At 42.7% G+C, this 14,285-nt stretch overlaps 2 protein-coding genes and 1 long non-coding RNA gene across 3 annotated transcripts; 1 reads left to right on the top strand and 2 right to left on the bottom strand.

The window, feature by feature from the left end:
* Positions 1-396: 396 nt before the first annotated feature.
* On the bottom strand, positions 397-3,151 carry LOC133150809 (uncharacterized). The gene is made up of 3 exons (XR_009713818.1): positions 2,853-3,151; positions 1,690-1,804; positions 397-683 (listed from the first exon to the last, which is right to left on the bottom strand). It is a non-coding gene; the product is annotated as an uncharacterized LOC133150809 (long non-coding RNA).
* Positions 3,152-7,225: 4,074 nt separating this feature from the next.
* On the top strand, positions 7,226-8,672 carry cdkn2a/b (cyclin-dependent kinase inhibitor 2A/B (p15, inhibits CDK4)). The gene is made up of 2 exons (XM_061274370.1): positions 7,226-7,547; positions 7,869-8,672. Exons 1-2 carry the CDS (start codon positions 7,425-7,427, stop codon positions 8,118-8,120), a joined length of 375 nt encoding a protein of 124 aa, XP_061130354.1. The 5' UTR covers positions 7,226-7,424; the 3' UTR covers positions 8,121-8,672.
* A 329-nt stretch (positions 8,673-9,001) lies between these two features.
* mtap (methylthioadenosine phosphorylase) lies at positions 9,002-14,064 on the bottom strand. Its single transcript, XM_061274368.1, has 8 exons — positions 13,908-14,064; positions 13,479-13,565; positions 13,336-13,394; positions 12,790-12,957; positions 11,604-11,706; positions 10,939-11,178; positions 9,590-9,712; positions 9,002-9,344 (listed from the first exon to the last, which is right to left on the bottom strand). Exons 1-8 carry the CDS (start codon positions 13,929-13,931, stop codon positions 9,306-9,308), a joined length of 843 nt encoding a protein of 280 aa, XP_061130352.1. The 5' UTR covers positions 13,932-14,064; the 3' UTR covers positions 9,002-9,305.
* Between the last annotated feature and the right edge of the window lie 221 nt (positions 14,065-14,285).

Genomic DNA, 14,285 nt, shown 5'->3' with positions numbered 1-14,285 from the left:
CCAGTGGGGAAATTGTGAACGTCGCCCTGCACTCTGCTGGCACGGCGTCTTTCACTTGGACACGTTTTAACGTGCGGACGCGCTAAGCCGCAATATGGCGCGCAGACAGCTATTTTGGCAGCGGCAGAATACGACGGCGGCGGCGGCGGCGGCGTGAAGGCGAGGCGATTTCACGTCGTGTTTGCGCAAGCGGCGGTGCTGCAGCCTGACGGGCTTAGCAAGGTGTTTATTCCCCCCCCCCCCCTTGACGTGGGCCGCGCACAGACGTCACTCCTTTTATTTCACGGGATGGCGCAACCCCCCCCCCCCCCCCCAAACACCCCCACCGCACAATCTCAGTCTGCCGTGACATTAGTCAATGAGCTGGAAGGAGGAGGCGGCTGCTGGAGAGCCATCTCGCGTTATCCGCTTTCCACACCCCGTGCGTGCGCGTGCGTGCGTGTGCGTGCGCGTGTGTGCTCACAATAGCCTCTCAAAGGCCTTGGGATGTGTTACCGTGCAAGGTTTTTCCCCCGTGGTCGTCCTTCAACTCCCCGCTTGCGTGTCTTCCCAAGATCTCTTGTTCCCGTGTCGGCGATGTCACAGCCCCTTGTGCCTAATTAGGGACTCGGGACCCCCGCAGCACTATTCAATTAATGCCGCACATCTTTTCACCACACCCCAAAATGCTCTTTGGAACCTCCCTGCAGGAGGAGCAGGTAGAGAGGATCTTGTTAGGACAACACGGACAATACATGACCTCTACAGAAATGTCCCCACATGAAATTTGATCCATTTAAACCAACCACCACTCAGTCAGCAACAGTTAATGTATTCATTTTTTTGGTCGTTTTTTATTGATTGAATTTATTTATTGATATTTTTTATTTTATATATTTTTTTCACTTTGATCGTGAAATAATAGTAAATAATAAAAGTGTATGCAAGAACAACGCACACATAGAAAAATGGTGCCAATTCTCAAGGGAAAGGGTTTGACCCAAAAAAAAAAAAAAAATTCCGGCCCATTGAGGAGGCGTGAAGCAAAACGGTGCGGAAAGACAAATGAGTGCGTAGCTGTGATGTCACTACGGGGGTGCGGGGGGGATTGGGGATGGGGGGTCCATTCAGACACGGCACTGAGAGTGAGAAAGCGTCATCATCAAGCGAGGCACTTAACCTACAGCTGCCCTGATGGAGCAGCCTGTCGAGCTGATCATCTAACTCGCCTTCGCCGGACGCCTTTTTTCCTCCTTACAGGTTTTAGTCTGGTTGGTAACAATAAAAGACTTTTTTCCCCCCAACTCTCAACAACTAATCATCAATACAATTCGTCAATGGAGGTGGAATCGAACCCGCGCCTTCTGAACTGCGAGGCGGACGCCCTGTGTGTGTTTTAATAAAAATATGTATAACTCAAAATTATTCTAGTTTATAAACAACACTAATGACACAAAACAATTCCAACTGTGTGGCATAATTTGTTATTTGGCGCTTTCAGCTATACCTGCGTTGGCCACCAGGGGGCAGTATAGTATGTGGGTCATTGTCATCTAATTGAACAAATTGCAGTAAAGACAAAGCCCTTTGAAGTTCTTTTGGAAAATCAATCAATTTCAGCGTCGCCGATCGGATTGCGTTCGACTTTTGAGGCGATCCATTCTATTTCTCGGAGCTAAATACTGCGCGTGCTAAATCGCTAATCGTCACCTTGTCTTGTCTTCATGCATGTGCAGCTGCAGGTGGCGTGCGGCGCGTTTATGAAGGTCCCTCTGCATACAAGCACCTGCTGCTGGTGCTGCTGTTGCTGCTGCTGGGATACCAGCTGTAAAAAAAAAAAAAAAAAATCTAAATATCATGCAATTCCAATATTGCAAATATCACGTCAAGCTTACACGCATACATAATAAAACGACGGCCTGGCGAGGACACCTCAGAGAATGAATGATTCTTATCTCCCTCCTGTCAAATGATTCAATTACACTCAGCCAGACAGGAAATGAGAGATTTTATGTGTGAAGTATTTTGCAGGCGTGGGTGGCGTGAAAGGGCTTCTTAATGAAGCACGCCAGCCCGCGAGCTTGTAATGAAGATATCAGACGGATGGGAGAATTGCTGTGACCTGACCTGACCTGACCCCACACATACACACACACACACACACACACACACACACACACACACACACACAACGTCATGCTGCAAAAAGTGAGACTAAAGTAAGTGGTGCCCTCCAAAAGGCACCACAAAGCTCCTCAATTCACTGACATAGTTCAATGGCAGCAAAATGTCACAAGGTGGCATCCAAGCACTACTTTTGTCTAAGTTAAGCAGCTCAGGTCACTTTGACAAAGTTCCCTGGTTGTAAAGCAGCATCAAAGCACTACATTTGTCTAATTAATGCTCTTCAATTCACTTCAACCTAGATTCTTTGTTACAAGATTACAAAAAACAGCAGCAAAAGATTTTTCTAGATGAAGGGCCCCAGCTCACTTCGATATATAATTCCTTGGCAAAGCACTTCTTTTGTATAAATTATGGATGGATGGATGGATGGATGGATGGATGGATGGATGGATGGATGGATGGATGGATGGATGGATGGATGAACGGACGGACGGACGGACGGACGGATGGATAATCTAGGCTCTGGAAAATAAGCAGTGATGGTTTGCACATCAGAGGAAGTTCTGCTTTTAAATCTTTCCCTGTGTGGAGTTTGCATGTTTTCAATGAAGAGAGGTTAAAATGGGCTGGTAACGAGTAACTTGTTTTTAGAACAAAAGAAAAAAACATGACCGAAAACAACAAGTTCAGTAGTTTTCTTCACAGGAAGTGTTGGTGTCTACATCACGGCCATCATGCTCACGCACCTGTAAATACAAACTCTTGCTATGTCTCCTCCTCTCATCACAAGCGTCTCTCCTCCCTCGGCTTCACCCCGTCCGCCCGGCCCTCCCGATGAAATGTTGTGGGCCGCCTGTGACAGTAATTGAGGGAAGCTGGCCGGAACAAGATGGAGGGAGGGGTGGAAGGAGGTAAAAGAGGAAGGATAGAAGGCGGCAGATGAGAGGAGCGACGGAGAGCGGGGGGGACCATTCATCTGAGACCCATGGATGTGGAATGGCATATTACAGCTCTAATGTGTAATTAGATAGATAGGGAATAAGGTTAGTGTGTGCTGAGGAGGAGGGGGGGGGGGGGGGAGTTGCTGCCATGGCTGCGAGCGCAGTGCCATCTAGTGGCGAGGGGTCATACATGACCGTGATGAGGGGGGGGGGATCAAATGAGGCGCTAAAAATGATTTATGAAATATTGCCACGCATCCCTGAGACAAATGGCTTGGAATCAAGTGACAGTTATACCGAGTATCAATTTTAAACCATATGCTTTATACCAACATGGAACGTTGAAATAAAATATATCATACTCACCTGAGATGCTGATTACGCAATGCAGATGGCTACAATGGTGCTTTGCTACAGTCCAAGTTGGCTGCAACAAGTTTTGCTTCAACCAGCCAATCAGAGGATGGAAAAATGATGATGTCATCAAGGCTCAGCGCTCCCACCCAGGGAGGATGAATTCTAGTGATTTAAGTTACACAGGCCAACGATAAGAGGCGATTTTGCAGGGTGGCAGCTGTTGCGCAACTTGTAAACAAGCAAATTATCATCCTGCTTTACAAGGGGCAATGCGGTCACGTTCAAGCATGCCATTTGCAAAGGATTTAAAAAGTCGACACACCCTTGTGCAAGTTTTTGTACAAAAATAACGCCAATGTAAATTATATCAACTTTTATACTATTAATGTAACTTTCAACCTGTACAATTCAATTGGGTAGGAAAAAGGTTTTCAAGAAGGAAAGTAAAATGTGGTTGCACAAGTGTGCACACCCTCTTGTAAATGGGGAAGACGCTTTTAAGAATTTGCATTCAAACCGGCTCATGAAACTCATCTTTGATGGATCTTCAGTACCCGTTTCATGTATCTGTTCCTGGTCCAAGAGGACTTCTCTTTACTGCCCGCTGTCAGTGAGCTTCTGCCCTGCCTGTGTCTCTCTTCTCCACTATTTCACTTTAAAAAATTGGAATTTATAACATTTTGCAGTGGTTTGTCATAGTTCAAAGTGGCTCGAGAAACCCCCACAAATCAAAATGCACAGCAGTCGCATATATTTTAACCGTATGTGCGCATGCGTGCGAGTGTACCGCTATGGTTCCATTACATGGGCCAGTGACTTCATCACTCTTCCAGTTTCCCCTGATGTCTCATATAGCCTGAAGGGATGGTGTTGATGTGAGGGAAGGGAGGTTATGAGTCTTATGACTGATCACTCCATCACCCCCCCGCCCCCCATCTGACTTCCACGTGCTACCTTTGCAAGTGTTGTTATCTTTCTAATTAGAGCAGTGATGCTACATTCCAGTCGGTTAAAGTGGAAGCTAGAAACATGCACGCTGGTGAGCTGCAGGACTGGGCAAATGGACTTGAGACGTTCATACAGTGCCCCCTAGAGGCGAAACCGTTTAACGTGCTCAAAGATCCAGCTAAGGTCATCATTTTAAAGTTACATAAAGTCTTAGCTGAGTTGTTATATTGTTTCTTGTCCTGGCGTGGTGGAACGTTATCCAGACAACATAAAATGATGGAGCTTTTTTTTTTTTTTTTTATCTTTGCCCAAAATATAAAACTTTTGTTCTAAACACTTAGATATAAAAAGTCCCTGTTCAAATAGTAGTTATTTATGATACAAAATGTATTAATTTGAAAGATTTTTGCACAAATTAACATAATTTAAGGGGTGGTGGAAAACCTCTAGCAATAAAAGATAGAATTTCATGACCTGTTGTTCCTAAACTTGGGGTCGATGCTGTTTGTCTGCGATTGTACCCATCCATCCATTTTCTATATGTGGCAGGCGTGCTAGAGCCTATCCCAGCAGTCATCGGGGATACTCTGTACCTTTTACCAGCCAATCGCAGGCCACGCAGAGACAAACAACTACTCGCGCTCACAACTACAATTTGGAGTGCTCAGTCGGCCCGATCAAGCGCGTTTTTAGAACTTGGGAGGAAACCGGAGTGGCTAGAGAAAACCCACGCAGGCACGGGGAGAACAAGCAAACTCCACACGGGGAGGGCCGGAGGTGGAATCGAACCTGCACCCTCCAAACTGTGAGGCGAACATTCTAACCAGTTTGCTAAAGAATCCACGGCTGTCACATCTGTCAAGTCACACATTTTGCCCCCATGACATTTTTCATTTACGTTGTGATCCCTTCACAAAGCCACCTGTTTAAACTGCGTGGCGAGACGGTTAATCATTAACCACGCACACTGGAGCTACGTAAAGACGTTTTTTTATGGCAGTTTCAGTCTGCAGAAAAAAAACAACACAAGCTACATTGTATGTTTTGATCCGGTTCACTTAACGGCTGAAATATGATTGATGCTAACGTGCGCTGAGTAAGCCAATGCAAACACTAGTGGGTTCGGTTTTGCGTCTTTAGTTCAAGTGTGTGGTGACGTGACAGACGTGGTCACCGCTGACTGTGTGGGCGCTGGCCACTCTGACATTTATTACTCGGAAGAGAAGGCCATCCTTCCTCACGCCTACGGTTTTGCGCTCTGCCTGCGTCCGGATACAAGCAATCTGTGGTCTTGTGTCCTTCCGACACACACACACACACACACACACACACACACACACACACACACATTACGAGCGTACTCATAAGATGCCACTTTACAATTCTCCATCAGACTATTTTCTAACTCAAACTGAATATTAGAAAAAAAAAAAAAGCATGTGACCACTAACATTACACACACACAAACACGCCTAACAGACAAACACTCCTGGAGGGGACTTCCAGAACAGTGCACCTCCACCCACGCTCAACATCCGTGGCTGTAGGCTGTGAAGCCTCAAGACAAGTTTGCATTCCACACATGTCTGCTCATAGGACCTCAGATATATAAACGGTATTGACACAACTTACACATATGAGTCACAGACTTACCAAATACAGTAGACACACACATTACTTTGCGGGTTCCAGGTTTACCATTCTGCATTGGGTTAAACTTTTTTTTCTGCTTCTAATTTATTTTGCACGCTTGCCCATAAGGCTATTTTTTGTTGATGATTTTACGATAGCTAATCTTGCCACTTCAATTTACTAGGGGATTATCTGATCAGTATGACAGTGTGCCTTTAGCTAGCGAGATGACGCAATTTAGCTGTTTAGTCTGTGTGAGGCTCTTGGTGTGAAATGTGGCCAACAGCAGCTCCTTGACAATGTCCCTATTTAGTTTCTTTGTGTTTAACTGGTTGTCTCGTTCAATAAACAGGCAGAATTGAAAATCAGCAACTGTGCCCACGGTGCAAATTGCCTTCACTTGGCTTGGCTATAGGCTATTGTCTTCAACACAGATGACATTGTCTTCCCATAACATGGGCGCACACAACAATTCCAACTATTTCATTGTCTGGTGAGAAGGTGCTTTCAATCCACTAGTTTTGTACAATTCAGTTTTGTATTATAATCTTCTTAGCAATAACAAATCCTCAGAGGGCACTAAGCCATAAATTGTTATTGTTGTCACATGTTGCATTATGGTTGTTGCAGAATTCTGCATTAAATCCCGGCTCGTCAATACTGGCCTCTGACGCATAATGCCAATCAGGGCAAAGTGCTGACCTATTAAATCAAAGACGTATGCACATTCCTGCTGGATTACCTTGCAAATGGCGTTAATTCGCTTGTTTAGTTTACAACTGGTTTTATCTGATAAGGGAAGGCCACGTGATGACTTTGTTATCGTCACCTTCTTTTCATTCCTCCTCGCGTTACTCTTTGTGCTCTCACTGTATTTATATTGATATTGAATTATATTATATTATATTATATTATATTATATTATATTATATTATATTATATTATATTATATTATATTATATTATATTATATTATATTATATTATCTATTCAGCGAATATTACTGCTTTGTGTCGATCAAGTTGAGGGACTCCTGCCGCTCCACGACAACTCACATGACACGACTAAAACCGCTTAACATGTGGTTACAAGATTGGAACCACGTTTGTACGACCATTTTTATTGTTTACAATGGGAATCGAAAGCATAATGAGTACGGGTCTGACTTGGGTTGACACGCGGCTGTCAGTACGGAAGCAAAACAAAGGGAATGCGCATGCGCAAGACAGCGGCAACTAGGGCTATGACATCATCCATTCAAGCACTGAGACAAGCCTGGACACATTACTGTATTTACGTCGACTTGACTCCTTCACTTTACGCACGCGCACCGAAAGGACAATGACAATATAAATAACAGCAACACGCGTGGATTGTCAAGATATTTTGTCCACTATCGTTGAGTACCTGTCAACCTGGGGAGACGACAAAGACGACGACGATGGTTCTGGAGGATGAGCTGACATCCGCGGCTGCCACGGGGAACACGGCCGAGGTGAAGCGACTCCTCCAGGCAGGGGCCGACGTCAACGGGGCCAATCGGCTGGGTTACACCGCGCTGCAGGTAAGGGAAAGACGCAGGCAGCCACCACATCTTTTTCTTCAAACTCAAATCAGTGAAATAAAAAATACCCAACTGAGTTGTATGTATCATTTGTAAATGCTCTACAAATAAATGTTGATTTAGAAATACATTTTTTGATTTATTTGATTAAGGAAAATGTATTTAAGTGTTTCGGATTTTTTTTTAAACATTCGACTTTATTCAAATGAATGAGAGTATTCATAATTGACTCGATGAAAATTAAATATTATATAGAGCCGAATGAAAAAGTCCAGTAAGGTTTATAAAGCAGACAATTTTTTTCTGTTTCTACCTGCAAAGGTGATGATGATGGGGAGCACGCCTGTGGCCCACCTGCTGCTGGAAGGTGGTGGCGACCCAAACGTAGCCGACTCAAGTACCGGGAGCACACCGCTGCACGACGCGGCCCGGACTGGCTTCAGCGACACCGCGCGGCTTTTGGTCCGCTTCGCTGCCTCTCCGCAGGCCAGGGATCACTCCAACTGTCGGCCCGTGGATGTGGCTCGGAGAGACGGCCACGAGGACGTCGTGGCCTTTCTGAAATCTCTGTGAAGGACTGTTTTTTTTTAAATTATTATCATCATTATTATTATTTTTAAGGAATTGAGATATTGAATTTATTTATTAAAGTTTTTTGGAGCAAAATCTGTATTATGGTTAGGAACAAAGGCTGGTACTATCAGTAGGACTTTAAAAAAAAAACAAAAAAAAAACGTTATTTATTAACTTTATAAATAATTAAATGGACTTATCTCACTAATGTAGTCTATAACTGATGTTTATGTGGATGATGCACTTAAAAACACTGTCTCAACAGAGCTTTATATTTGAATAGAAAAAGATCAACTATTCATTTTCTCCCACGTTGCTTATTTTCTTTGCCATTTAAAACGAGATGAGTTTTTCACTTAAGTCAGGTTTAGAAAAATGGTGTCCACACTTAATGCAGGAAAAAATGCACGTTTTGCACAATTTATAACACCTTCTGACCACCTTTTGGTTATCATTCACATTTTCCTATTTTTTGTGCAATTTAAGGCATGCCTGTTTGTGTACAGTATACCAAATCAGCACGTAAGAAATAAAAACGAATTCCAAACCTGTTTTTTTTTCCTCTCTTGTCCTTTTTGAAAGAAATGTCTGTCATGTCATCGATGATAAAATGCAAGGGTGCGATCCATCCATTTTCTGTACTGCCAATTTTGGTAACTATTTTCTAAATGTCTCAAGTAAAATTTCTATTGCTTCAAACTTAGACATGTTGCTCAATAAATTAATAACACGGCTTTGGCATGCAGTATTGTATTTGCATATCAGCACCTAATGATAATAATAATAATAACTGATTCACAAAGCATCTTTTAAAGGCCTAAAGGACATACAACCGTAATTAATGGGGCTACTTGAAAGTACTGTAGACTGTTTGTGCACTATTGGTGAACAGATTTTTTTTTTTTAATGCATCGACACAGATTTAGTAAGGATTCAATTTCAGAAGCGGGGAAAGCTCCATCTAAAAAAAAGCTTCAACTTCAATCTGTCTATTAAAAACAAACCCATATAAAAATGTAGACATCATACACATGTAAAACATCCAAAAATAAAATAATATCTAGTGAAAATGTCCGATTAACGTCAAACTGGGAGCAGTCCTTAACTTGTGGCGATACAAAACCACAAACTAGTTCGATTCGCTTAAGATGGCAAGCTTGGCTTTTCCTTTCCTTTTTTTGGGGTTCAATGTTTGGGCAACATCACTGACGACTGGGCCATGGCCTGCAGCAGAGCATGAAAATCATTATCACCATAACACAAAGGCAGAAGAATACATAAAACATTTATATATATATATATTAAAAAAAAAAAAAAAACGACTAAAACTCAAGCTCATGCTTTGCACTAAGTATGCACGGACCAGCTACACGTGTGGAACTTTCATTTGATACATACATTCGATAAGCACAGTTCAAAAAGTTTTTTTTTCTTTTTTTTAATTATTATTTGTCACGCAAGCGCCTTACCTTCAACAAGGTTCTGCTCTGGCTCCAGTCCACCTGGCTGATCTGAGGAATGACGGTCAGCAGGAGGCTGCTGGCTTTGTTGGCGTTCTCTTTCATGGTCTTCATCACGTTGTCCACACAGACCTGCAACGCAAAAGTCATGCGACTTGTAATTGCAGCATTCGCAGTATTACACAATCTCTTTTTACAAATCACAAGTGTCTGAATAACAGATATGTCAGTTCTGGTTCCGCTGCTTCAGTATTATATATATGTTCAACTTCCGACTTGCGAGAGCGCAAATAGAGTTCGAGTGTGATTCGTTTTATGAGACCGATGATGACGATTGGCACGGAGGCGTGCAGTGCAGCAGCAGCTTCCGAGTGAACCCCGGGTCAGCGATAACATTGATCCGATCCCGTTCCGCTTCCGAAGTTCCTGCCGCCGACCTCTTTCCTGTTCTGTTACGGAGCGCCTGCCACATCCTTCCGCCCGCCCCAGCTTTACAACTACTTCCTGACCCCCCTTCCTCACCCTCCCCGGTGGGCTGCTCAGCTGCCAGCCTCCGGAGTGAGCCCTGCCAGAGGTTGTTTGACTCACAGTGACTCATCGGCTTCACTGTCCTCATCCTGGCAAACAGAATGCAGCCGAGCCAATGAGCGTGCGGCTCAAAAGCGGCGAAGGGTGAATTGAGGTAAGAGTCATGGATGGAAATTGTTCCCTCGGTATTCACGGAGGAGCCTGACGACGAGCGGCGAAGGTTTGCAAGTAGTTCACACATCAGCCAGACAGTTGAGGATTGCCTCTAGATCCCACAGGACGGTGGCAAGTTTGAAACCCATCAAGCTCACGTTAACTTGGGTCCTTAGGACGAGGATGGCAAAGCATTATTTCCCACAAAAGTGAATGAAGCTCACCAAATTTACTTCAACTTTGTATGTTTCGTGACTGGCATAACGAGAGACATTTCAAAAACGACGTTAACTACAATCGCTTAATTTTTTCATCATAATGTAAAATATGATTGTAGTATTATTGCAATGTTTATTCAGATTTTTTTTTTTTTGCATTGCAATGTTATTTTACTGATCTTGTTTCACTATTCCAGTTTCCTATAAAAGAAAATACTAAATGTACTAAATCTACCTTGAAAAACTACTTAACAGGGAAACGTTTGGCAAACATAACTAAGATCACGTTTTTTGCTTTGGGAGAAAAAAACAAAACAAGGGAGTACTTTGAATAATTTCCTAAATATGGAAGTGCTTTCAACTAATCTGATACAACGTTGTACAAAAAGTAGCTCTATGACGCCTGGAGCAGCAACATCAACCATGAGGAACGAAAACAAGCCAGAAAAACAGAGTTACCGCCTCCTCGTGCTCCTTCCAGCAGTCGTAGTCCGTCGCCATGGCAATGCTGGCGTAGCACAAACCCGCCTCCTTGGCAAGGACCACCTCGGGCACCGTGGTCATGTTGATGACGTCGGCGCCCCACTGGCGAAACATCAGGCTCTCAGCCCGCGACGAGAAGCGGGGCCCCTCGATGCTGAGCATGGTGCCCCTCACGTGGCACTTGATGCCAAGACTTCGCGCCACCTCCACGAGCAACTGCGAGTAAGCAGTAAGGGCTGAACAATTTGGAAAAGTGATCGGAGTATTTTTCCCCCTAGGTTGTCAATTCATTGATGAATTGGGGAAAAAAAAAAAACATCTTTCCATTCCCTTCCCTTTATTCAAAAATAAGATATTAATATGTCAAATTAATTAAATAATTTAATCATAATGAATCACAATTAACTCTTTATAAATATTTCAATCCCTCACAAAGATAATTAGTCTGCTCAAAAATTATGATCTGTTAGTTGCGTAATGGATCCAATGTCGAAGAATGGATTAATTTTTGCACCTCTAGCCCAACATAAATCAGTAAGATAAAATCAGATTACAATAATAATTGCAATGTTGATTTGTACTTGTTCAGCGTGAGTAAGCAAGAGGGGAATTTGTGTCACTCGTGACTTTTGGGTGCTCACCTCTCTGGTCTTGTTGCAGAAAGGCTCAGCCATGGGAATGTGACACACGCCTGGAGGACTGGTCGGCTGACCGTCGTAAAGCGTCTGCGCTCTCTTGCTGGTCCTAAAAATACATACATATTTTATTGGTTCACCTTAATTGTTACAGTAATCCCTCGCTACATCGCGGTTCATTTATCCCGGCTTCAGTAGATCGCGGATTTTTTTTTTTTTTTTAAATAAAATAAAAAATTAATGTGTTCTAAAAACATATTTACAGTATTGTACCTTGTTATAACATATTTACAGCTTCACTGAGCCTAACGAGAATGTTTTTGGAATGGGGAGGAATCCGTGGATGTAACAGTTTGAAAGATTTTTTAAAAATCATAACATAACTGAAGCAGCATGTTGTGCGTCATTGTAAAAAAAAAAAAGAATTTTAACTGACAAAAAAAAAGGCAAAAAAAAGATTAAGACACATTTGAAGCATCTCTGAAATCTGTTTCTGCATTACACGTACACACGATGAAATCTTGTATTAAAATTATTAGGAATTAAAATACACTTTGCATAAGACTAATAAATCTTATTCAGTGTCATGTCAATCACTGTTTGTGATTAAGGGCTATGTAAATAAACTTAACTAAAACAAAAAGTTCAATGCACTGGCTAGTCTGTAAAAAAAAAAAAGAAAAGAGAGGAAAAAAAAAGAATGTAATGACTGAACTTTTCACAAGTCATATGAGAAACGTGAGATGAGACGGGAGAAAAGTTCTCAATGTTTAGACAAATTCCTCCTTAGCTAAGTTCCTGGCATTTGTCATCTCGCTTGAGGTGGGAAGTCACATTGTTTAAATTTTTTTTATTAATCTTCATTGTTCACACAAAAAGTATCAGGCAAGTGTGACGCCGATAGAACTCAAGTGGATCGTAAACAACTTTGAAAAAAAAATTGTAACAAGATGAGGGGTTTTTTTTTTTTTTAAATCACATGGAAACATGAATCATGTAACTGAGATGTGGGGGGGAACACGTTTGAATTATTACAGAGTGATTATTTACTGTCTCCCCCCTGTTGCTCTAATTAAATAAATAGAACAATCAGAAATTGCCCAGATATGCCCCAAATCGCGTCACGACCAATCTCAGCTCACGAACGAACACAACTCACCTGCTTGATTTAACATGCCCACCCCTAACTTACCGGTCGATGAATTGATCGATGATGACGATGTCGCCAGGTTGGATCTCCTCTCGCAGGGATCCGCACGCCGTGGTGACCAGGAGATGTGTGCAGCCCTCTTCCTTCAGCGCCCAGATGTTGGCCTGGTAGTTGATGTTAGATGGCATGATGGTGTGTTGTCTTCCATGTCTGAAACGACCATCAACATTTAGTATGGGACCAAATCAGCCTTTTTTGGGGGGCCTGGGAGGTTGTTTAGTTTCAAGAGAAATGACAATTCTCGGGACAATTTTTTTTTACTTAACTAACGTACTTCTACGTATACTTTTTGAATAAAGCCAATCATTTTTAGCAGTACGAGATGAAAAATCCCGAGTTAAAAATTCCTCTAGTGATATAAATGAGACGATGACTGAAAGTTCAAATCCAAGTCACTAGATGGTGCTATTGTATTTTATTTATCGAAATTAGGTAGACGGATGAACTGAGCGATTCTATATTCATCCTTGGAGGAAAATGAGAGCTATTGTTGCTATTATACAATTATTTTAAACAAAATGTTCTTACCTTGCGAGGAGGACACATTCAACATTTTTTATTTTTCCTAGTATCAAGGCATCGGATGGCTGTCAACGAAACAACATTGATGGAGTAAACGAGAAGAAAAATAGAAACAGATGGCTAAATGTCATGTCGAGCATGCGACGAACCTTTCCGTACGGCGTGTCAACATAACGTTCGGTTCTTCCCTCCAGTATATCAGGATCGTCAAGGCCCGAACCGCCGATTATTCCAATCTACAAGTAAAAAAAAAAAAAAAAAGTAAACAACAGATTCACTTGTCAGACATTACACTCAGTTCTGTTGCTTGGGATACTTTTACTTTGGAAAACTAACGTGGCAATAACGTTAAAAAGAGGCGTCCTGGTATGAATGCTAACAACGACAGGTAATATTGCTTTTGCGATTAGAATGAGAAGCACGATTTCGCGAAAATGAAACCAAACCACGTGAGCTTGTCCCAGCCACCAGTCTGATGACAACTTGGGTTTGGCTATGCCGCCTACTGCTCCGTTAGCACGTTTGAGCACGCGGTGTCTACTCAAACATAGAGAAATTAAATGACTTTTTCTTTTTACCTTTACAGGTAGCAAAGAAGACATCGCGTGATTGTTCAATAATAATGATTATGAAAGCGAATTACGAAGGCAGCAAGTTGAAGCTTCCGCAGTACTTCACGTGGCAAGCGACATTTCTCTTCCTGGTTTAAACATGCCTTTCAAAGTAAAAGCTCAAAATGGTCAGTTTGAACTACAATCCCATTTCCGCCAAGCACAATCTTTGCCGGCCCGTCGCCGTACTGTTTTTTTTCTCTCACACACACGCTTACAGTTATATGCGGGAACCGAACTCATGGTGCCTGCACAGTGCAGACCATATCCGAACGGTCCTTCCAGCCAGTCGCGTAGCTCGTGATGACCTTGGGCCCAGCTGAACACCCACACCGGAGCTGTGTG

The sequence above is a fragment of the Syngnathus typhle genome, linkage group LG3 (genome assembly GCF_033458585.1).
Source record: "Syngnathus typhle isolate RoL2023-S1 ecotype Sweden linkage group LG3, RoL_Styp_1.0, whole genome shotgun sequence".
NCBI lineage: Eukaryota > Metazoa > Chordata > Actinopteri > Syngnathiformes > Syngnathidae > Syngnathus > Syngnathus typhle.
The sequence above is the reverse complement of the archived record's forward strand: the minus strand, read 5'-3'. Positions and strand labels throughout refer to the sequence as shown.

Excerpts from the sequence above, each read along its gene's own strand:
- cdkn2a/b (XM_061274370.1), top strand. The coding sequence starts at position 7,425 with ATGGTTCTGGAGGATGAGCTGACATCCGCGGCTGCCACGGGGAACACG. Across the intron at positions 7,548-7,868 it reads TGGGTTACACCGCGCTGCAG|GTGATGATGATGGGGAGCAC; the intron begins GTAAGGGAAAGA and ends CTACCTGCAAAG.
- mtap (XM_061274368.1), bottom strand. The coding sequence starts at position 13,931 with ATGTCTTCTTTGCTACCTGTAAAG. Across the intron at positions 13,395-13,478 it reads TTGACACGCCGTACGGAAAG|CCATCCGATGCCTTGATACT; the intron begins GTTCGTCGCATG and ends TTTCGTTGACAG. Across the intron at positions 11,179-11,603 it reads TCTGCAACAAGACCAGAGAG|TTGCTCGTGGAGGTGGCGCG; the intron begins GTGAGCACCCAA and ends GCTTACTCGCAG.